The sequence below is a fragment of the Carcharhinus amblyrhynchos genome, chromosome 21 (genome assembly GCF_965287045.1).
Source record: "Carcharhinus amblyrhynchos chromosome 21, sCarAmb.v2.hapA, whole genome shotgun sequence".
NCBI lineage: Eukaryota > Metazoa > Chordata > Chondrichthyes > Carcharhiniformes > Carcharhinidae > Carcharhinus > Carcharhinus amblyrhynchos.
This window is the reverse complement of record NC_137344.1, coordinates 1202609-1227104: the sequence shown is the minus strand read 5'-3', so window position 1 is coordinate 1227104 and position 24496 is coordinate 1202609. Positions and strand designations below refer to the sequence as shown.

General features: G+C 42.8%; 1 protein-coding gene across 4 annotated transcripts in view; it reads right to left on the bottom strand.

Moving 5' to 3' along the window:
• Window positions 1-1094: 1094 nt before the first annotated feature.
• The window catches only part of mmd (monocyte to macrophage differentiation-associated), a 55285-nt gene continuing 31883 nt past the window's right edge, over window positions 1095-24496 (bottom strand). For all 4 annotated transcript variants that reach the window (XM_080209247.1, XM_080209249.1, XM_080209248.1 and 1 more), the window contains exons 3-7: window positions 19973-20133; window positions 7047-7121; window positions 6267-6368; window positions 5639-5708; window positions 1095-4715 (exon numbers count right to left, since the gene is read on the bottom strand). In XM_080209247.1, coding sequence (XP_080065373.1) covers window positions 4512-4715; window positions 5639-5708; window positions 6267-6368; window positions 7047-7121; window positions 19973-20133 — 612 coding nt within the window. In that variant the 3' untranslated portion in view covers window positions 1095-4511. The remainder of the gene's footprint in view (window positions 4716-5638; window positions 5709-6266; window positions 6369-7046; window positions 7122-19972; window positions 20134-24496) is intronic.

Sequence of the window (24496 nt, the reverse complement as noted above, 5' to 3'; positions counted from 1 at the left end):
ACATCGTGGGCCGAAGGGCCTGTTCTGCGCTGTAATGTTCTATGTTCTATGAGTTGGCACAGGCACAATGGGCTGAATGGCTTCTGTGCTGCACCATTGTGCAATGCTTTAACATTTATCTTTTATTTCACAGTATTCTGAATTTATTATTTTTAATCTCAGGAGGACCCATTCCAGTTTGGACTGTTACAGTGGAGGAAAGTTCCAGCACAGAAAAGGTTAATAAACTATCAAACTTAATCAAACACCATGTGCTGCAGTACCACTAACTTGTCCAATAACCTCTGCATACTCAGCTCTCTACCTGTCCTGGGAGTGTTTGATGGGGGACAGTGTAGAGGGAGCTTTACTCTGTATCTAACCCCGTGCTGTACCTGTCCTGGGAGTGTTTGATGGGGGACAGTGTAGAGGGAGCTTTACTCTGTATCTAACCCCGTGCTGTACCTGTCCTGGGAGTGTTTGATGGGGGACAGTGTAGAGGGAGCTTTACTCTGTATCTAACCCCGTGCTGTACCTGTCCTGGGAGTGTTTGATGGGGGACAGTGTAGAGGGAGCTTTACTCTGTATCTAACCCCGTGCTGTACCTGTCCTGGGAGTGTGTGATGGGGGACAGTGTAGAGGGAGCTTTACTCTGTATCTAACCCCGTGCTGTCCCTGTCCTGGGAGTGTTTGATGGGGGACAGTGTAGAAGGAGCTTTACTCTGTATCTAACCCCGTGCTGTACTTGCCCTGGGAGTGTTTGATGGGGACAGTGGTTGCTGACAGAACTAGGTCCTGGTGACACTCAGCACTCTAGGAGACAAAAAGAAACATTCAGGAAGAAAATTTCAAATGAAGTTTTAGTTCTGTAGGAGGACAAGACTAGATGGGAAGCTGGTGTTAATCTCTGTTGAATGAGTTAGCTCCCATGCTTTTCAGTAAGATGCCTGTGTGGAACATGAGGAATCAGTGTTAGTGGCTGGTTGATGGTGGGAAACCTCGAGTTTTATGAACTTGTCCGTTCCAGCAGTGGGTAATAACACCCAGCTGTTGGCAGAAATCATAAACACCATGACCTCATTCAGTCTATACTTAAACCACATCAAAAGCAGGAGTACGCAAAATGCATCCTTTATTTAGCTGCAGTCTGGTTCATTCATACATATACAATCAAAAAGTGTACAACACTCCCAGCAAAAGGCTCTCAATATATCAACTCCTGTCACATCAACACAGACTCTAGATAAGAATTTATTTAAAAAGAGAATCTGAATCTATTTAGATGAATGAAACATTTCAAAAGAGCGAGGGCATCATACCAAATATTTCAAAAGCCCTCAGCATTTAGAAGCTACGAGGATACAGTTATTGAGCTGGTCTGATCAATGGTCAGATTGAGAACAGTAGAAATGTTAGGAGCAGAATACTGATCCAGTGGGGAATTTGGAGTCAGAATTCAGAGCTCAGGATGGAGCCATTTACCTCAGAAGTGTGGAGTAGTGCAGACTATCCCAGGAAAGCTTCAGGCAGTGACAGCTACACATTCCGAATGGAGCTCAGAAATTCACTCCTGCGTCCCCTCCCACATGGCCCCAGATCCAGGCCTATCATTAACGTCAGTCCACTGGCTGTCATACCTCACCCACTCCGTCATAACTTCCTCCTCTTGAACTTTGCACGATTGGGCAGGCACTCGGCAGGGAATAAAAGCAGCTGAGAGGACATAGAAAAACAGCAGGCACCATTCAACAGGAACACTGCGTGAATCAGCTGCTTACCTCAAATATCTGGAGCTCCGTATGAGATTTACACAGTACATTTAAACTTGAATAAGGCCCATTATCCAAGTCATGGACTTTCCCTAACTGAAGGGTTAAATAATGCCCTAATTTATTGAAGGAAATGGAAAGGAGATTAACCAGCAATCCTAAGTCAAGAGGAAAATCAAATCTTTTCCTGAAACCTTCCATTTGGAATGACAGTAAGCAACTTTCTCTCCAGTGTGACTGTTAATATGCTGGTGCCCAGCAATGACTCCACAAACCTGCAACATTCCAGATTCTGACAAAGTGCAAAAGTTCAAGGATGCACTCAGTCTGATACCTGTGTATGTATAAAAATGATTTGCAAATGATCCTCAACACACTAGCACGGAAGCTTTAGATAGCACAGACAGTTTGCATGCTAGAGATAACCATCAAATGCAGCATTCATGACTTGTAAACTCAGTAAACATTTCACACTTGGGGAGTTACAGCATCTGGATCAGGAATATAAAAATAATTTCTAGATATCCTGGCATGCATCTAGTTAAATCCCCAAATGATTCCAAACCACAGAGAATTATAGCATGGTAAAAAATAAACACACAACCCTCGTCAATACAACACACATCAGCAGCCTACTTCTCATAACCAGCACGTGGTACTACTGACCCCTCCCTTCCTCTGATGCACAACTGAATATCTGAATTATATCCCAAACAGTAAACCCAGGCCTAGCTAATACTGTGGAACAAGTTCCAAGGTTGATCCAACTCCTGACACAGTAACGGACAGTGCAAACTTGGTAAAAAAAAAAGGGAATTATTCTCAGAGCTGGTGCACACCTCAGGGTCAGCTGTTGTGTATGTGATCTATATACATATAGATCTATATACACAGCATGCTAAGTAAATGCCACTACTTAACTGTTCTGGTATATATGTGTTACATAGAACAGGATAAATTGTGATAATGAACCAGTAAGCCACAGGTTCAGTACAACACAGCTGTACTGAATCACATTGTCATATTTATCCAGTATCACTGTGCCCGATTCTGTAGCTGCAACCTCTTAGAGCACATGGTTAAAGATCTAAGTCAATGTTTCCCACTCTGTGCATCTGCCAATGTTGAACTGCACTGGAAATTAGTAGAAACTCTGGTACACAAACCAAAGGCAGTTCTCCCTCCCCAACCTGACACTTCTCTGGTTCAGAGTGGATCTAAACTCAAGATGATTATTTTACGAATGACTAAAAATGCCACCTGGATTTTTGTTTAGATTGACATAAAAGCACCTTTGAAATCGAAAGATGACCACTGAGGTATTTACTCATCTATGGAGCATTGTAACACAAACACAATCAGGTCATTCTCATTGGTTAACTGTTTCTCTGCACCCATGGCAATTGGTATGGAAATGGGATTTGCTCAGAGTTTCCCCACCCTGAGTGAATGATGACTGCTCTCTGGCTCTCCTCCAGTAAACTGTTACAGGTAGATTGGAACTGGCTTCCTACCCTCTCCACATAGTGGGGGAACTGCAAACTAGGTTGTGACGCTCACAACCTTTCTATGAGCACATTTACGAAGGGGAGAGACATGGAAGGAAAATATTCAACAGAATAGGGCCATTTTCTAAGAATGCATTGGCTGCATAGAAAAAAAAAATTGTACATGGCTGGGAAAAGTCTTGACAAAATGTAAACCATTTATTAAGTTAAAATCACAGTCTTATGATGATTAGCAGCTACAGAGAACAGCAGCTGCAGGACTGGCCAAAGGGGTTAAAAAATGAACACAGAACATAAAGCTAAGAACTGGAATGCTCAACTAGAGCAGAACAAGAAAACAGTTGTCTCATGTACAAAAATGAGGTAATCAGAATCTCTCCAATGATCACTTCAGGTAACTATGATTTGGAAAAATACACTGAAGCGTGTGTGTACATGTGTGTGCGTGTGAAAGGTGCGGTTATCTGGCTGCTGTGTAGCAATGACCAAACCAAAGTGCTTTTTGTTACATTCCTCATCAACAGTCCAGTGCTGGAATAGACAGAAACCGACTTACAATACTGTTGGGATCTCTTTGCAAGATGAAAGAGTATGTACCACAGGTCCTGTTCATTAGGTTGTCACCTGACAACAGCACACTTGAAGCAGTGCTATATAGAAATATAGTAACTGTTAATTACATTCCTTACCATCAAACATGAGCTACCAGCCCACTCAGAATCACAGAGAAAGTCTAAACTTTGGCAATCAAAGCCGAGGTATAAAGTGTCACCCGATTGGAATGTATCAGTTCAGCTTGCTGTGGCTGTTCGTATTCAGCTGGATAATCCTAGCAGGCCATAAGTCACTTTACAAAAGGTAGTTTACAGATCCTAAACTGGCTCCTTTAATCCATCACAGCCTGGAAATCGCTTCAATGTCACTGAGACAAATTGAAGTCCTTGAAACTAATATGAGAGAAGCCAAGATGATTAAGGTAGGCAAGTCACAGGAAAGAAAGCAGGAGGCTAAAAAACAGTGAATTCAGAAAAAAAAACAAGAACGCAAACGGACAGGAGCCACCCTGAGGATCTGATAGAATTTCACGTTGGTGTCTAAAGAACGCCACTGTGTTCATTCACAGTTCGGGCTCGTATGAACATGGCCAAAGATCAGTGCCTCATATCCGTCTTCTCCACTCTGTTACCGTATGTTAATATATTGTCCAAATAAAGCAATTATCAGTGGAACTGATGCATCAATGCTCGCCTGGAGATTAGAAGTCTTTCCACACTGGTGTTGGAGAGCTCCGGTACAAGTATTTCCAGATGGCATAGTAGTGCACTGCTGCAGCCAAAGCCACAAAGATGTGCCAAATGGCATGGGCAAAAGGAATAATCCCGTCACTTTTGAAGAACACCACTCCAAGACAGTACAGCATTCCACCCCATACCAGCTCCTGGATACCATCGGTATTCGGCTGCATCAGAACAGCAGGGATTAGATCAAACATCAAACACACTCTACACTTATTCAGTTAATTAATCACATTGAAACACTCATGCTACAACAGCCTGGTCAACACAGTAAAAAGAACTAGAGAGGGTGTTACTGTGTAACTGTACAGAGTCACTGTTTATTCAGGGTGAGGGTCACTCACTGTGTAACTGTACAGAGTCACTGTTTATTCAGGGTGAGGGTCACTCACTGTGTAACTGTACAGAGTCACTGTTTATTCAGGGTGAGGGTCACTCACTGTGTAACTGTACAGAGTCACTGTTTATTCAGGGTGAGGGTCACTCACTGTGTAACTGTACAGAGACACTGTTTATTCAGGGTGAGGGTCACTCACTGTGTAACTGTACAGAGTCACTGTTTATTCAGGGTAAGGGTCACTCACTGTGTAACTGTGAACTGATTAAACTGCACTCTCCATTATTTGGAAAATTTATAAAGAAAATGAGTGAAGCAAAATCTCTGGATTGAGAGAATGTAAGAACTAGGCAAAGGAGTTGGCCATCTGGCCCCTCGAGCCTGCTCCACCATTCAATAAGCTCATGGCTGATCTTTTTGTGGACTCAGCTCCACTTACCCACCCGCTCACCATAACCCTTAATTCCTTTACTGTTCAAAAATCTATCCATCCTTGCCTTAAAAACATTCAACAAAGCTGCCTCAACTGCTTCACTGGGCAGGGAATTCCATAAATTCACAACACTGTTTGAAGAAGTTCCTCTTCAACTCAGGTGGACTGAGATGATTTGCACGTAAATTAAAATATAGCAAGTTCACCGGTCTTGTGCGTTTAATGTTTCCAAAAACCCTAATGCTTTGTGTCGATGGATGTTTGAATTGGTGAGGTATACACTGGGAAATGGAAGAGAATTATTTCTAAACACCTACCATTGATGCCACCACCACAGCAGGAGAGAATCCCATTGTCAAATAAAATAGCAGCTCAATAATCTTATACCTGTGCAAAGAAAACACAAATGTTTGAATAAAATATACTTCAATTAAACTTTGGGTTTTGCTCTCAGCTAATTACTGATGCCCTTTTAAACAAAGATATAGAGGAGTATTTGTTTAAATAATTATTCTTGCCATGTGGCATCACTGGCTAGGCTATTGCCCATCCCTAACTGCCCTTGAGAAAGTGGTTGTGAGCTGCCTAAGTTCATGTGGCATAGATACACCCATGGTGCTGTTAGGGAAAGAGTTCCAGGATCTTGACCCAGCAACAGTGAAGGAGCCGTGATACATTTCCAACGATGGGAGTGACTTGGAGGGGAAACTTGGGATGATGATTTTCCCATGCTTCTGCTATCTTTACCTTCAAGCTGATTAAGATCACAGATTCGAAGTGCTGTCAAAGAAACCTTGGTGAGTGTTTACACCTTGCAGATGGTGTCCACTGCAGCCACAGTGTGCTGGCATTGGATGGAAGAAATGCTTAAAATGACAGATTGGATACTGAACCAGTATGCGGCTTTATTCTGAAAGAACTCAAGCTTCATGAAAAATTGCTTACTGTTCATGGTATAAAAAGACGTAGATGGTGCCAGCAGCTGCCATGATCCAAATAAACCAACGCATATGAGATGCCAAGGGCCCAAGCTCCCGGAGATTTAACCTGCAACAGAAAGGTGTTAGATAGGCTTTCAGACAGGGATGTGTTAAACAGCACACAGCAAGTGGAGGTTCAGGATGTGCCTCCTCTCCAGAAAACATTATCCCTTGCTGAGGTTCTACTGTTGTTTGCTGGTACTGTCCTCCAGTACTTCATCCTTGTGACTGTTCTTTAACTATAAGCTTTACTGTCGGTAGAGACCATCAGAGCCAAGCCTATTCCTGTCCTCAATGGGAAGAGAGGCAGGAAAGCTTTCAGGAACTGGATCTAAAATCCAGGTTAAAAAAGAACATAACAGCCACTTGACTAACTCAACATAAACAGGAAAATGAGCCATACCAGATAATTTCTGACAGACTGACAACACAGAGGGCTCAAAGTCAGGAATAAAATTCAGATGAATTTGAGTGTTGCAGTTAGGTACCTTTTGATTCCAGCACTAACATTTGCCACAAAGTATCTGGCATGGTTAACGAAGTGTTTAGTATAGCATGCAGGTTTTTAATCACAATTATTTCCAATAAAGTAATAGTCACTGCCAGAAGGTTGCCTCAGCCATTCCACAAGAGCCCATGGACTGCAGAACTCATCCAGCTCCATCAGGGTGGATTGCGATAAGTACCAACTGCTCTGTGTTTTTCACTGACCAGTCATTTCTATGCTGTCTCCCAAGATACTCACCATGGTGCGTAAGAAGATGCAATAAAGAAGTAGATAACAATTCGGTCACACATGTGGAAGCATTGCTCCATTGTTCTGTCAAATAAAGCAAAAAGATAAACATCCATGATCTTTTCCAGACCAGTCATGTGAACACTCAGGGACAGGGTCACGCTGCTCAGAGGCAGGGCACAAAAAGAAACTTGGAAATCATTAACAATTTTGATTCATATTGTGGATACTTCAGTAAATGGGTGAGAGTCAGAGTGCAGAACACAGCAACACTGGAAACAGGAGAGATGAGGTGGCAAACTAAGTAGGAATTAAGTTCTTGTTAAATTTGGGTTTTGGAAGTCTGCAGATTGCTGGAGAATGACAGGCGATGAGGAAAACTAGTTTTGACGTGTTCTGTAACAAGCAGACTTGAAAACTGTGGGAAAGGAATGTTGTTAAACTAAGCGCACTTTGATTTTAAAAGAGAGTAACAGATACAGCAGAATATTTGCATGTGCTCCTATATGGTGATCTTGAAGACAGTTTTGAACTTTTGTCAGCATGCAGACTCTACAAAAGGTAAGTGGAGAGGAAATGGGTCTTGGGTATTTCTGAAGCACATCAGTTCGCAAACCCAAAACTCATCGTTCCCTGACCTGGGTGATTATAGAACTATAGAAAAATTATAGCACAAAAGGAGACTATTTGTCCCATCTTGTCCGTGCCAGTCCGAGGATAACCAGGTGCCCTTTCTAATCCCACCTTCCTGCTCCCGGCCCATAGCCCTGTAACTTACGGCACTTAAGATGCAGATACTTCTTAAAAAGAGTTTAGGGTCTCTGCCTCTACCAGTAACTCAAGCAGCGAATTCCAGACACCCACCACTCTCTGGTTAAAAAAAACTTCTTCCTCATGTCCCCCCTACACCTATTGCCACTTGTCTTGAATCTATGTCCCTGGTTCTAGAATTCTCCACCGCGGGAAACAATTTTATCCTGTCCACTTTCTCTTCTTGTAATTCTGTACACCTCAATCAAATCACCCCCTCAGCCTTCTTTGTTCCAAGGAAAATAACCCCAATCTATCCAATTTCCCCTCACAGCTACACTTTTCCAGCCTTGGCAACGTTCCTGTAAACTTCCTCTGCACTCTCTCCAGAGCAATTAAATCCTTTTTGTAACATGGTGACCAAAGCTGCACATAATATTCCAGTTGTGGCCTCACCACTGTTTTATACAATCCCAACATTATATCCTTACTTTTATATTCTCTACTCTGCCAATGGAGGAGAGCATTCCATCTGCCTTCTTTAAAATCTTGTCTATTTGAACTGCTGCCTTTAGGGACTTGCATGCCAAGATCTCTCAATTCATCTACCACCACCCTCCCCGCTTTTGTATATTTCAATTTGTTATCTATTCCCTTTTGTGTTTGACCTCACACTTTGCTGCATTAAAATCTATCTGCCACTTTACCGCCCACTCCACCAACATATCTATATAGATTTGGGGATTATGGCCGGAATACCGGCCCACAGAATAGAATTCCCCGTTGGCCTCGGGCGGGATTTTACAAGCCTTGCCCAGGCGAGGTAAAATACCAGCCCATAGTTATCCTCCACACTATCCGGTACTTGGCCAATCTTTGTGTTGACTGCAAAACGGTCAAGTCCAAATCAACGATGTATAAACAAACAGCAAGGGTCCCAACACCGAGCCCTCTGGAACACCACTTAACACAACTTTCCATTCAAAAGGGCATCCATCGACCATTACTCTTTGGATCAAAAACTGGCTTAGTAACAGGGAACAGTTTGCCACATTACTTGTATCCTATGGGTTTTTGCTGTGTGTTTTGCGCGTGTTGTTGGTTGACAGCCAAATGAAAGTGATTGCCAAACTTCTTGCAGTAGAAGGCTGCTGGCCCACGTGGACCCCTCTGCTTTCTCAAGCTCCTGCAGGTCTCAGAGCTGAACGAACATGGCCCCATGTAGGCCACCATGCAGGCGGAGCAGGAATCACATCGATGTTCATGCAGGCTGCCTGACCTGGTGAAGCCCTGCTCGTAGCACAGTCATCAGGAGGAGGGAAGGGATTCCCACCCCCACAAAAGTGTTGGTGACTGGTCAAACTGACGTGAAGGGCGATTAAGGACCTGGCTACATATTCTAGACCAGAGGGCTGCTTGCTGGTGTAGCCATACCTGTGTCATATCTGCTGCTGCCTCTTATAGCTACTCCTATCAAGAAATCTGTTATCATAGTAAATAATGTTTGCCTGTCTTGCACCATCCTCTCATTCATTGTGGCTCACCTGTAACTGCTCTGCGATCTCTGTCATCGAACTATACATAGGGGAGGCGATGGCCTAGTGGTATTATCGCTAGACTATTACTCCAGAAACTCAGCTAATGTACTGGGGACCCCAGTCGAATCCTGCCATGGCAGATGGTGGAATTTCTGTTCAATAAAAAAAATCTGGAATAAAGAATCTATTGATGATCATAAAACCATTGTTGATTATCAGAAAAATCCATTTGGTTCACTAATGTCCTTTAGGGAAGGAAATCTGCTGTCCTTACCTGGTCTGGCCTACATGTGACTTTAGACCCACAGCAATGTGGTTGACTCTCAACTGCCCTTTAAAATTGCCTGGCAAGCCATTCAGTTCAAGGGCAACTAGGGATGGACAATAAATGCTGGCCAGCCCACAATGCCAATGTCCCATGAAGGTGTGTAATCCTCTTCCTTCTGCCTCCGCATTCCCGTCTCGAAGAGATCTCTAGCTTTTCAACTCTGATCAAACGGCTGAAGTATTGACTTTTCAAGAGTTTTTTTTGCTGTTGCAGTTTCAAGCAGCTCTGCATTTGGCTGATAGTGTCTCTATGGAATTTTAAGTGAACATCATATCACCCACATTTCAGATCTGGCTTGTCCAAGTTTCTGAAGTAGACAGGAAAGTGGATAGAATGCAACATCTTAATGAGAATTTTCCTAGTTTGAGCTTTCTTGTCGTTAACACCTCCTTCATCTTCACAAAATTACATCTGGAATCTCTATCCTTTGTCTGACTTTGGTATCATATCTGTCACCTTCTGTTGTTACCCTGAATAGACAAACTTATTTATTTGTTTCAACATGACATCATCAAGTTTCTTCTCATGTATTCCTTCTATTATTGTTTTTGTCTGTCATACTCAATCCATCTTCTAAACTTCGAGATTTCCCTTGACCGGTGATATCCTGCAAAGCATCTTCTGATTCTGAGTAGCACTGTGTCATCAACAAGCTCCTTCCAAAATCCAAATGCCCTTAGTTTAACAATATTCCTTTCCTGCATGTTTCAAGACTGCCTGTTACGGAACACATCAAAACTAGTTTTCCTCATCGCCTGTCATCCTCCAGCAATCTGCAGACTTCTAAAACCCAAATTTAACAAGAATCTAACTCCTACTTAGTTTGCCTCCTCATCTCTCCTGTTTCCAGTGTTGCTGTGTTCTGCACTCTGACTCTCATCCATATACTAAGGTATTCATAATATGAATTAAAATTGTCAACGATTTTCAACTTTGCCTCCGATTTTCAACTTTGCCTCCAATTTTCACAGAAGTACATCTAATTCCTTGAACATTTATTCTGCATACAGCTTGAAAGATTTTGGCAACAGTCTTGTCGTGCTCCTCTCTTCACTTGAAACAAGTCTCATTCTAGTCTCATAGCTTCAGCTTAAATATGGGTAAGGAAACCTGTTACTGGTTACCATGTACTGTCCTCCCTCAGCTGATGAATCAGTTGAACAACACTTGGAGGTAGCACTGAGGATGGCAAGGGTGAAAAGTGTACTCTGAATGGGGGATTTCAATGTCCATCACCAAGAGTGGTTGGGCAACAGCACTACTGACTGAACTGTTCGGGTTCTAAAGGATAAAGGCTAGACTGGGTCTACAGCAGGTGATGAAGGAACCAAGAAGAAAAAACATACTTGACCTCATCCTCACCAATCTGCTAGCCACAGGTGCATCTATCCATGACAATATCAGTAAGAGTGATCACCGCATAGCCCTCGTGGAAATGAAGTCCCACCTTCACATTGAGAATAACCTTCATCATGTTGTGTGGCACTGTCATCGTGCTAAATAGGACAGACTTCGAACCAATCTAGTGACTCAAGGCTGGGCATCCATGAGGCACTGTGGGCCATCAACAGCAGCGGAACCATGCTCCAGGACAATCTGTAACCTCATGGCCTGGCACATCCCCCACTCAACTATTACTAACAATGGACGGAGAAAGAACAGCTACAATGATAACTTAATAATGGCAATAGTGACTTTAAAATGGCTATTCTGGCTGAGAGCTAAGCATGCTGGGATTTTTTGTCAACTTATAATTAAAACCAGATACAGGTCATAAGGTTGCTCTGGTCTGGGAGCTGTGATCTGAAGCTTTTGTGTTGGCTGAATAAGGAAAGTTGTTTACATTTGACCCAGACATCATGGCTTTGATTTATTACTTTTATGTGTGGAGCATGTAATTTGCACTATGCATAATGGCAGTGTTTGCAAGTTCAAGCCATGTGATCCATTTCTGGTTACACGGTTGGCTGGATGACAGAGCATCTTCCAGAAGTGAGCAGAGGACTGTGGATAAAAAAACAAGTGCAGCTTTTATTTGCCAGCAATAACTTGGAAGAGACCAAGCATCGTAAGCAGACCTGTACCCTGAAGGATGCTTCAGAAATGAAGAAAATAGATTCTACATCGAGCATATTTCTTGGCCAAGGTTTTCCTAAACTCAGTACTATCTATAGTCAGTGAAATAGTTAAAGTTGATGTTCAGTTGCAGTTAATATGTAGTTTAAGAGTTAAAGTTCAGTTGAAAGTTGATGTTCAGTAGAGTTAATGAGCTGCAACTGTTCACATTTGAGTTGGTATCAGAAGTGTTAAATAAATAAATAATTGAATTGCTATTCTTGTTTGTCCCATTAAACTGGAATGCTTGAAAGGTGTTTAAATTAAAAACTGAGTAACACATCAAGCCAGGGGATTAACCCTGGTTCAATGGAGAGTGCAGGAGCTGCACCAAGCATACCTAAAAATGAGGTGTCAATCTAGTGAAGCTACCAAATAGAACTACTTCAATGCCAAACAGCAAAAATAGCAAGTGATAGACAGAGCTAAGCAATCCCACAAACAACTGGTCAGATCCAAGCTCTGCAGTCCTGCCACATCCAGTCATGAATGGTGGTGGACAATTAAGCAACTCACTGGAAGAGGAGGGTTTATTGAGAAGCCGAGTTACAGAGAGAGATTGAATATGTTAGGACTTTATCCCCTGAAGCGTAGAAGAATGAGGGGACATTTGATAGAGGTGTACAAGATTTTGATGGGTATAGATACAGCGAATGCAAGCAGGCTTTTTCCACTGAGGCTAGGGGAGAAAAAAACCAGAGAGCATGGGTTAAGGGTGAAAGGAGAAAAGTTTAAAGGGAATACTGGGGTGGGGGAGGATTCTTCATGCAGAGAGTGGTGGGAGTTTGGAATGAGCTGCTGGATAAAGTGGTAAATGCGGGGTCACTTTTAACATTCAAGAAAAACTTGGACAGGTACATGGATGAGAGGGGTGTGGAGGGATATGGTCCAAGTGCAGGTCAGTGGGATGAGGCCAAAAATGGTTCGGCACAAACAAGGAGGGCCAAAAGTTTCTGAGCTGTAATTTTCTATGGTTCTATAAATATCCCCATCCTAAATGATGGAGAAGCCCAGCACATTAGTGCAAAAGCTAAGGCTAAACCACTTGCATTAATCTTCAGCCAGAAGTGCCAATCTCAGCCTCCTCCAGTGGTCGCCAGCATCTCAGTTGCCAGTATCCACCCAATTTGATATTCTTCATGTGATATTAAGAAATGGTTGGAGGCACTGGATACTGCAAAGGAAACGGACCTGAATAATAGTACTGAAGACTTGTGCTCCAGAACTTCCGCTCCCCTAACCAAGTTATTCCAGTACAATTATAACACTGGCAGCTACCCCACAATGTGGAGAATTGCCCAGGAATGTCTTGTACACAAAAAGCAGTACAAATCCAACCCAGTCAATTACTGCCCAGGCTACTCTTGATCATCAGTAAAGTGATATGCTATCAAGCAGCACCTGCTCAGTTACGTCCAGTTTAGGTTTTGCCAGGGTCATTCAGTTCCTGACCTTAAGCTTTGGTTCAAACATGGACAGAAGAGCTGAATTCCACAGGCAAGGGAAGAGTGACTGCCCTGGTATCAAGGCCGCACATGACTGCGCATGGCATCAAGGAGGCCTAGCATAACTGGAATCAATGGTATCAAGGGGCAAATACTCTGCTGGTTAGAGTCATACCTGGCACATAGGAAGATGGTTGTGGAGGATCAGTCATCTCAGCTCCAGGACATCACTGCAGAAGTCCCTCAGGGTAGTGTCCTAGGTGCAACCATCTTCAGCTGCTTCATCAATGACCTTCCCTCCGATTCCAAATAAACCTGTTGGATTTTAGCCTGGTGCTTTAAGACATCTTACTATTCCCTCCGTCATAATGTCAGAAATGGGAACGTTTGCCAATGACTGCACAATGTTCAGCGCTATTCGCAACTCCTCAGATACTGAAGCAGTCCATGTTCAAATGCAACAAGATCTGGACAATATCCAGGCTTGGGTTGACAAGTGGCAAGTAACATTCGCGCCACATAAATGCCAGACAATGACCATCACCAATAACACAGTATACCACCACCCCTTGACATTCAATGGTGTTGCCATCACTGGATCCCCCGCTGTAAACATCTTTGGGATTACCACTGACGAGAAACTCAACTGGACTCACCACATAAACACAGTGGCTACAAGAGCAGGTCAGAGGCTAGGAATACTGCGGCGAGTAACTCACTTCTCAACTCCCCAAAGCCTATCCACCATCTACAAAGCACAAGTCAGAAGTGTGATGGAATACTCCCCACTTGCCTGGATGGGTGCAGCTCCAACAATACTCAAGAAGCTTGACAGCATCCAGGACAAAGCAGCCCACTTGATTGGCACCACATCCACTCCCTCCACCATCAATGTTCAGTAGCAGCAGTGTGTACCATCTACAAGATGCACAGCAGAAATTCACCAAAGGTCTTTAGACAGCACTTTCCAAACCCACAACCATTTCTACCTAGAAGAACATGGGCAGCAGATACATGGGAACACCATTACCTGCAAGTTCCTCTTTAAGTAACTCACCGTCCTAACTTGGAAATACATCACCGTTCCTTCGCAGTTGCTGGGTCAGAATCCCAGAATTTTCCCCCTATTATGGGTCAACCCACAGAACAGCGATTCAAGGCGAGCTCACCAGCACCTTCTGAAGGGAAACTAGGGATAGGCAATAAATACTGGCCAGCCAGTGACAGCCACGTTCCACAAATGAATAAAAAAGTCTGCTGCTCCCTATTTAATTCCAATCTAGAATCTGAATAAATCTCACATCTTTACACGGATTTCAGCAGTTTGTCTACTAAACACGTAAACTTTTCATAATCTAGGATGCAAATGTAAATGTTAGTTGCTTGTAGATATTGATCAAAGATTGTTCTTAGGTTAAATATTTCCTTTCCCATTCCTATTCCAGGTCTAAATCCACACTGCATTTCACCAATTTCTGCTTCAAATGTTCTATTATATTTCATTATTATTATGAGAAAGAGTGGCCAAAGTAAACATTGGTCCTTTAGAGGACAAAAAGGGAAATGTAATAATGAGAAAATGGCTGAGGCATTGACCAGGTATTGTGCGTCGGTCTTCACAGTGGAAGACACAAATAACATGCCAAAAATTAATGACAGGAAGGCTATGGCAAGTGAGAACCTAGAAACTATTATCATGAAAGAGGTAGTGTTGGATAAGTTAATGGGGCTAAGGGTAGACAAGTCTCCTGGTCCTGATGGAATGCATCCCAGGGTTCTAAAAAAGGTGGCGGGGGAAATAACAAGGGCAATAGTGGTAATTTACCAAAATTCTCTGGACTCTGGGGTGGTTCCCGCAGATTGGAAAATAGCAAATGTGACGCCACTGTTTAGAAAAGGAGGTAGACAAAAGGCAGGTAACTATAGGCCGGTTAGCTTAACTTCTGTAGTAGGGAAAATGCTTGAATCTATCATCAAGGAAGAAATAGCGAGATATCTGGATAGAAATCGTCTCATTGGTAAGACGCAGCATGGGTTCATGAAGGGCAGGTCATGTTTGACTAATTTAGTGGAATTCTTTGAGAACATTACATTTGCAGTGTGCAAAGGGGAATCTGTGGATGTGGGGTATCTGGATTTCCAGAAGGCATTTGACAAGGTGCTGCACCAGAGACTGCTACATAAGATAAAGGTACACAATGTTATGGGTAATGTATTAGCATGGATACAGGATTGGTTAACTAACAGAAAGCAAAGGGTGGAGGTAAATGGGTGTTTTTCTGTTTGGCAATCAGTGACTGGTGGTGTGCCTCAGGGATAAGTGTTGGAACTGCAATTATTTATGATTTACATAGATGATTTGGAATTGGACACCAAGTGTAGTGTGTCAAAATTCAATACTAAGTTTGGTGGCAGAGCAAAGTGTGCAGAGGACGCTGAAAGTCTGCAAAGAGATACAGATAGTCTAAGTTAGTGGGCGAGGGTCTGGCAGATGGAGTACAATGTTGGTCAACGTAAGGTCACCCATTTTGGTAGGAATAACAGCAAAACGGACAGTTATTTAAATGGTAAAAAATTGCAGCATGCTGCTGTGCAGAGGGACCTGGGTGTCCTTGAGCAGGAATCTCAAGGAGTTGGTTTGCAGGTGTCGCGGGTAATTAAGAAGGCAAATGGAATTTTGTCCTTCATTGCTAGAGGGATGGAGTTTAAAAACAGCGAGGTTATGTTGCAGCTGTGTAAGGTGCTGTGAGCCACACCTAGAATACTGTGTACAGTTTTGGTCTCTTACTTCAGAAAGGATATACTGGCACTGGAAGGGGGGCAGAGGAGATTCACTAGGTTGATTCTGGAGTTGAGAGGGTGGCTTATGAGGAGAGACTGAATAGACTGGGGCTATACTCATTGGAATTCAGAAGAATGAGGGGAAATCTTATAGAAACATATAAGATTATGAAGGGAATATATAAGATAGAAGCAGGGAAGTTGTTTCCACTGGCAGGTGAAACTAGAACTAGGGGGCATAGCCTCAAAATAAATGGAAGCAGATTTAGGTCCGAGTTGAGGAGGAACTTCTTCACATAAAGGGTTGTGAATCTGGAATTCCCTGTCCAGTGAAGCAGTTGAGGCTCCCTCATTGAACGTTTTTAAGGCAAGGATAGATCATTTTTTGAACAGTAAGGGAATTAAGGGTTATGGTGAGTGGGCGAGTTAAGTGGAGCTGAGCCCACAAAAAGATCATCCAGGATCTTACTGAATGGCGCAGCAGGCTTGATGTGCCAGATGGCCTACTCCTGCTCCTAGTTCTTATGTGCTTATGTTCTTATTATAATTTTCAAGAGCATTTTAGTGACTGGATTCATTAAACATGTAGTTCCAAATTGGTTTCATTCCAGTGCTTTATGTTTTTTTTGGGTAACTTAAATAATGACTTTCTCAAGCCACTTGGAATGTGTCCTTTGTATATTTTTAATCACAAACTTCTATTATTAATTCTAATTCTGTTCCTGCAAGGGCTTTTAGATGTTCTGTTGTTACTTCATCTATAATGTAGAGATGTGGACTGGGGTGGGCACAGTAAGAAATCACAACACCAGGTTAAAGTCCAACAGGTTCACTTGGAATCACAAGCTTTCATAGCACTGCTCCTTCATCACCTGGTGTTATGAGACTTCTTACTGTTACTTCATCTATGCTTGGAGATTTTCCTGTTCTGATTTTCCTGTACAGAGGAGATTTACAAGGATGTTGCCTGGATTGGGAGACATGCCTTATGAAGATAGGTTGAGGGAGCTGGGACTCTTCTCCCTGGAGAGACGAAGGTTGAGAGGCGACCTGATAGAGGTTTATAAAATGTTGAGAGGAATAGATAGGGTGGATTCTCAGAGGCTATTTCCCCGGGTTGAAATGGTTGCTACGAGAGGACACAGATTTAAGGTGCAGGGAGGCAAGTATAGAAGTAATGTTAGGGGTAAGTTTTTCACTTAGAGGGTGGTGAGTGAATGGAATCGGCTGCCGTCAGTGGTGGTGGAGGCGAACTCGCTGGGGTCTTTTAAAAGACTTCTGGATGAGTATATGGGATTTAGTGGGATTGGGGGTTATAGATAGGTCGATGGATTGGTAGGTGTTGATGTGATCGGCGCAACTCGTGGGCCGAAGGGCCTGTTTGTGCTGTAGTGTTCTATGTTCATCAATTCTGAAGTATTCCTTACATCTGATAGTAACATTTGGTCTAACAGTTGCCTCTATATCTTGAGGACAAGCTTGATTTCAATCATTATACAATTCACTTATACATACTGGCCATCAGATAGCTACTGCATTCCTTTTAAAAATACTTTACCAGCTTTGTCTGTTATGGACTCACTACTTGTCAAAAATGGCACCTTCTGGTGCATAACTCTCATTTAGTGATTTTTTTTCCCACCCCAAATCTCATTTTCCCATTTCTCTTTAGCTCGCTTACATGCAATTCTTTGCTTTCTTTTCAATTTCATCAGGATGATTCTTTTCTTTCCACTCTCTGTCATCAATACTACCTCATCTGTCATGCACTCCTGGTCTCTTCCATTTTGGTAATATTTTCTTTGCAGTGTGTTATATACTCGCGCGCTTTTCCCATTTGTTTTCTATTTCTTGTTCTGATTCCTCAAATCATTTATTAGGTTGCCTACTCCATTTCTATGTTTTTCAACTCTTAAGTAAAGCACATAATTCTTTTCCACCTAACCAGATTCTAGCCAACTTACTTCTGCAAGTGCTCGTAAGTCACTACATGATTATCACATACAGCTAACGGATAGACAAGTTCTCCTGCTTGATATAAAGTCCTTATACTCCATGTTCCAATTTTCAAGGAGTTACCTCTTCCACTGAATGCAGAAGCTAATCACTTGAGAGTTTAGGTAAACTTTACCCTAAATCTGCTGGTTATTTCATTGGACAAAGGCTTCTTTTTCCCCTGTCACTATTTACAACAGAATTGATTGCAGGGGACCAACCTCTTCTGTATCTGCTATTCTTCGACTCTGACGTTGCATGACTAACTATGGGTCTTATTCCATATAAGGTGCCAGAATCTTCAAAGGTGACTGGCTGCACCACTTTTCTGAGCATCTTGACTGTGCCATATGCCTTGTTGGTCTCCATTTTGAGCCACTGTCCTACTAGCCTGTTAGGATCTTCTGCCTCTTCCACAATTCCCAGACTTTACACCCATTGAAGGAGTGATGTTCCACCCCACAACAGCTGAAGCTAATGGGGACCTCTCACTGTTTTGCACGGCTGTTGAATTGAGATCCCAAGTGAACTGGTGTGCACAATCAGCTTCATAGAGTTAAAGTAAGAGTCATCTCATGAGGATCTCCCCTAATCATTCTTGCCTCGTTGTGGGTATGTGATTTGGCAGGGATCATGGGTACTAGAACTCTCAAACATATCCCACATCTAATTCCTACAATTAACATTTCTTTCCTAAAAGTTATAGCACTGATTTCTTTATTCTAAATGAAAACATGATCATTTAAAAACATATAACCCTGAATAAGTAATTAACTCTCTAACCAGGGGATAACTCACTTATTTTATCAGCCAAGGACAATTATCATTTTACTTGCAGGACCCTAGAAACCAAGGATCTTCACAAAGCTAACTACGGCTTCACTAGACACAACTGTTACCTTGCCCACTCACTGCTCAATCACAGCAGCACTGGCTGCTCTAAAGCTTGCCTGTCTGACAATAACTGGATTAAATTGCATCCTGTGTCCTTGTCCTCAAATGAAACCAATCAGAAATCTGATCCAATTCATTGGACTTGCAAATAAACTCAACTGAGTGTCCGGGGGAACGAGCAAGAGGAAACCTGCACATATAGAAAATTCAGCATTTTCCTCAACACTGTGTCCAGATTTTCAAAATTTCAGTTGATTCAGGGACCTAGAGCTTTAACACACATCAAACACTTCAATTTGTAAGAAAAAGTTAGAGATTCCAATCCTTCTGTTCTGTCAGGGCAAGAATTGAAGTATTTCCAATTTATCTCAACACGCCAGGTCAGAAAGGGTGAAATTAAACATCATTTGATCCGTACCAGGTACTCCTATTAACAAGGTGAGCACTAGCTGAGGACAAGATGTGCAAATAGTCCAAAGATGTGCTGGTTAGGTTGATTGGCCATGCTAAGATTGACCCTGGTGTCAGGGGCGTTAGCAGGGTAAACATGCGGGGTTACAGGGATAGGGCCTGGGTGTGATGCAGACTCGATGGGCCGAATGACCTCCTTCTGCACTGCAGGGATTCAATGGAAGATCTTAAAGTTTAAAGTAGGCTTACATTAAAACTGCAATGAAGTTACTGTGAAAATTCCCTAGACGTCACACCCTGGTGTCTGTTTGGATACACTGAGGGAAAATTTAGCATGGCTAATGCACCTAATCAGCACATCTTTTGGACTGTGGGAGGAAACCAGAGCACCTGGAGGAAACCCATGCAGACACGGGGAGAACGTGCAACCTCCACACAGACAGTCACCCAAGCCAGGAATCAAACCTGGGTGCCTGGGGCTGTGAGACAACAGTGCGAACCACTGTGTCACCCACTCAAGATCAGACTCAGCTGCTCATTCTCAGCAGCCAAACAGCTTGATGACTATCCAATCATAGACATCTACAGGAGATATTGCAGGAAAGTCTGTGATTGTGAAACTCCCATCATGAATAAAGCCAACCGCTGCAGAGAGGAGGAAATGTTACTATGTATTACCTCAAATGGCTCTTCTTCCATGCAATGATGTGGAAGACAGTGGAAACGATGAAGAGAGCACACAGACCAACACCATACATCCAGGCTGTAATCTTCTTCCACCGGTCATCCGACAGTCGATGAAGTAGTGTGCTTCCAACAATTGCTGGAAAAATGAGGAACTAGGAAGAAACATACACTCCAATTCAGTCACTCAAACTTTTCCAACAACTCTGTTAGCTTATTTACCGCTTGGTCAAGGTTCCCTGTCCTCACCCAGCCCAACATTGCTGGGCAAGTGCCTGATAAACCTCATGGCAGACCTATTCCTTGACTCCTGCTATTCTCTGTCCTTTAGAAATGGGAAACTGCAACAGGATCCCACAAGAATCCAATATTTTAGTGTACCTGAGAAAGTTGGATGACCTGTGCGGCATAGAGTGCGGAATTAAGCTGCAGAGCTGTACAATCGAGGATTGCTCAACTGTGTAATGATGACATGTGACAATTCCTGACCACCCAAAGTGAAAGGGGAAAAAAAAATACCCAGATGTGGTCTGTGCTAAGTTAGCTGATCTTAACCAGAATGAAGAGGGGAACACTATTTGATCTTGGTGCATCATGGTTAGGGTCGTTCAGTGGGAGACGGAGGAGCACAAAATTCAGGGAGTGAGCAATTATCATTTGATGAATCTTTTTGGAAAGGGCACAATGGGCAAATGTGAGGTGGGGACAGAATTAAGCTCAGCTCAGCTGATGAAGTTATAAACACTTGCCATGAATAATGAAAGGAAATACGTGCATTTATATATAATGCTTTTATCCTCAGGATATTTCAAAGCACTAGGCAGCCAAATGAACTGCAGTCACTGTAATGTAGGAAATGTGGCAGTGAACTGGCACACTGCAAGATTCCATAAACTACAAAACAATAATGACCAGATAATCTGTTTTACTGATGGTGATTGAGAGAATAAACATTAACCTGTTGGATTTTCACAGAGCAGGAATGGAAGCTGCTAATGTGCAGAGGCTGGTGTCAGCTATTGGATCTCGCAGAGAATACTTACAACTGCAATTTATGTAGCAAATTTAATTGTGGGAAAATGTCCCAAAGTAGTCAAGCAAATCAAAGATAATATTAGAAGAGCTAATTAAAATCTTGGTCAAAGAGGTGGATTTTAAAGAGGTCTTGAACAAGGAGTGGTCAGCTGGGATAGTTAACTTAAAGATTCTTGGAACAGGAATCTTCCTATGCTGACTTTTTAAAATTCATTCACGGGATGTTTATATCACAGGCATTGCCATCCTTAACTGCCTTTAAACAAAGAGGCTTGCTTGGCCATTTCAGAGAATATTGAAGGAGCAACCACATTGCTGCAGCTCTGGAGTCACATGTAGGCCAGACTAGCTAAGGACGGCAGATTTCCTTCTCTAAAGGACATTTGTGAACCAGAAGGGTTTTTCTGACAATCAATAATGGTTTCATGGTCACCATTACTGTGACTAGCTTTATATTCCAGATTTATTGATTAAATTTTAATTCCATGAGCTGGCATAGAGTCATTGGGGTTTACAGCATGAAAACAGGCCCTTTGGCCCAACTTGTCCATGCTGCTTTTTTTTGAAACCCCTAAACTAATCCCAATTGCCCAAATTTGGCCCATATCCCTCTATACCCATTGTACCCATGTAAATATCTAAATGCTTCTAAAAAAACAAAATTGTATCCGCCTCTACTACTATCTCTGGCAGCTTATTCCAGACAGTCACCACCCTCTGTGTGAAAAAATTGCCCCTCTGGACACTTTTGTACCTCTCTCCTCTCACCTTAAACCTATGCCCTCTAGTTTTAGACTCCCCTACCTTTGGGTCGAGTGGGATTTGAACTTGTTCCCCAGAGCATTAGCCTAGATCTCTGATCACTAGTCCAGTGACATTACCATTATGTCACTGCCTCCCTCCATAATCTATCACTTACCCCCAGTTGTCTGGAAAGGTGGCAGCACATTTGATTCATTATCACCTTTGTCTTGCACTTTTAGCACTTGCTTTTCGAATCACTCTGCCGCCCATTTACTCCTGTCCCTTTTGTTCTTCCTCAGTCTCCTTCCTTTTTTGACATTGCCTATCAGTGAAGGACATCATTCTGAAATGTTAACTCTTTCTCAACAGATGCTACCTGACCTACTGGCTATTTCCAGCAGCTACTGTTTACTTAGCTTCAGAGCTTGGGGAATATCACAAATCTGAAGATTGTTCTATTCAGAAGTGTCTTTTTCCTGACATGCCTCCTTTACTTTGGTTTCTGTGATAACCATATAGTCATAGACCAAGAATGTGAGGAAGCATTAGTGCAGTCAGAAGAATGGAGAACACCGAAAAGGAACTGACCTACAGCTCCAACAGATCTTCCTGTCTCTACAACACCACCAGAGGTCGGAGCCAACCCCTTGTTTTGAATATGGTTATCTAAAGTGTTCATGCCCAATATGAACCAGCCAGTGAAACGATTTACTCCTGCCAATCAGGACTGATCCTCCACAATATAAGAACAAAGTACAGCAAAGGAACAGGCCCTTCGGTCCTCCAAGCCCATGCTGATCATGGTGCCCTAACTAAAAAAAAAGCTTCTTGCCCTTACTCTATTTCCTCCCTATTCACGTACTCAACCAAATGCCTCTTAAATGTTGCTAATACGCCTGCTTCCACCACTCCTCTGACAATGTGTTCCAGGCACCCACGACTCATTGCGCGAAAAATTTCCCACACACATCTCCTTTAAACTTTCCCCCTCTCACCTTGAACTTGTGCCCCCTTGTAACTGACATTTCCACTCTGGGAAAAAGCCTCTGACTATCCACCGTCTATGTCTCTCAATTTTGTGGACCTCCATCAGGTCTTTTCTCAGCCTCTGTCTTTCCAGTGAAAACAATCCTAGATTATTCAACCTCCCCTCAGTCACACCCTCAAGACCAGCCAACATCCTGGTGACCTTCTTTGCACTCTCTCCAAAATTTCCCTAGGTGGAATGCCGGGTCAACATAACCATTATTAACCAATTTAAAATGTGGACAGAATAGTTAACACCTTGCTGAAATTTAGCATCAGCTTTATTTATGACTGTTGCACCTCAGGCATGCCATCCAAAGCACAATGCACCAGTCGTGGCTTTGTGCGTAGCAGTCTCTGGATCAGAAGGCTGTAGGTTCTCAGCACTAAGTGTTGCATTGATGGAGCAGCTTTGCTTTGGGCAAGGTGCTAAACCGAGACCCCATCATCCACTCAGTTCATGTCAAAGATTCCACTGACACTATTCAAAGAAGAGCAAAGATTGGCTCCCCGATCTTAACATAAGAACATAAGAACATAAGAAATAGGAGCAGGAGTAGGCCATCCAGCCCTTCGAGCCTGCCCCGCCATTCAGTAAGATCATGGCTGATCTGTTGTAGCTCAGTTCCACTTTCCCGCCCTCTCCCCATAACCCTTAATCCCCTCTCTTATCAAGAACCCATCAACCCGCTTCTTAAAAATATTTAGCGAGGCAGCCTCCACCACTTCAACGGGCAGAGAATTCCAGAGATTCACCACCCTTTGAGTGAAGAAGTTCCTCCTCAACTCCGTTCTAAACCGCCTCCCCTTTATCTTGAGGCTGTGCCCCCTAGTCCTACTGTCTTTTTTGAGCGGGAAGAGTCTCTCCACCTCTATCCTATCCCCTCATTCTTCTAAACTCTAACGAGTACAAGCCTAGTTTATTCAGCCTCTCCTCATAGCTCAATCCCCTCAACTCCGGTATCAGCCTAGTAAACCTCCTCTGCATTGCCAAATGTTTATTCTTTAATCAAATGATCTTGTTATTCTCACATTGCACATGTAACCTCATTACAACACTAACTGCTCTAAACTACTTAATGGCTATAAGATACTTTGTAAAAGTTTTTACATAAAGATAGTTACTTACAAGACAAAGTTAAATGGCAAAAAGGCAGAATGCAAAAGGCATGAATTGAGTTACAATATTTGCCAGTACAGATTACAATCACAGCACTGGAGTAAATATGTCAGAATGAGAATGTAAGAACAGCATGATCCTTAGTAAGATCATGGCTGATCTTCAAGTTTACTCTCCTTTTTCACCCTATTCCATGTCCCTAGATTTCCTCAGTGCCTGAAAGTGTTTCGATCTCAGTCCTGAATATACTCAATAACCGGGCATCCACAGCCCTCTGCCGTAGAGAGTTCCAGAGACACACAACCTGCTTGCAAACAGACCAAAGGTGTTCTGCAAAGTCGTCACTCAGTCATCCTTCACACCCAACCGTCACCCATGCAATCATAGAAGGTGCAACACCTGCCCCTTTACCTCATCCCTGTTCAGATGAAGCAGCACTTCACGTGCATGTTCTTTAATCTGGTCTATTGCATTCTCTGCTCCCAATGTGGACTACTTTACATCGGACAGACCAAATGCAGTCTGGGTGACTGCTTTGCTGAACACCTTCGATTCATCCACAAGCAGGACTCAGACCTTCTTGTCACCAGCCA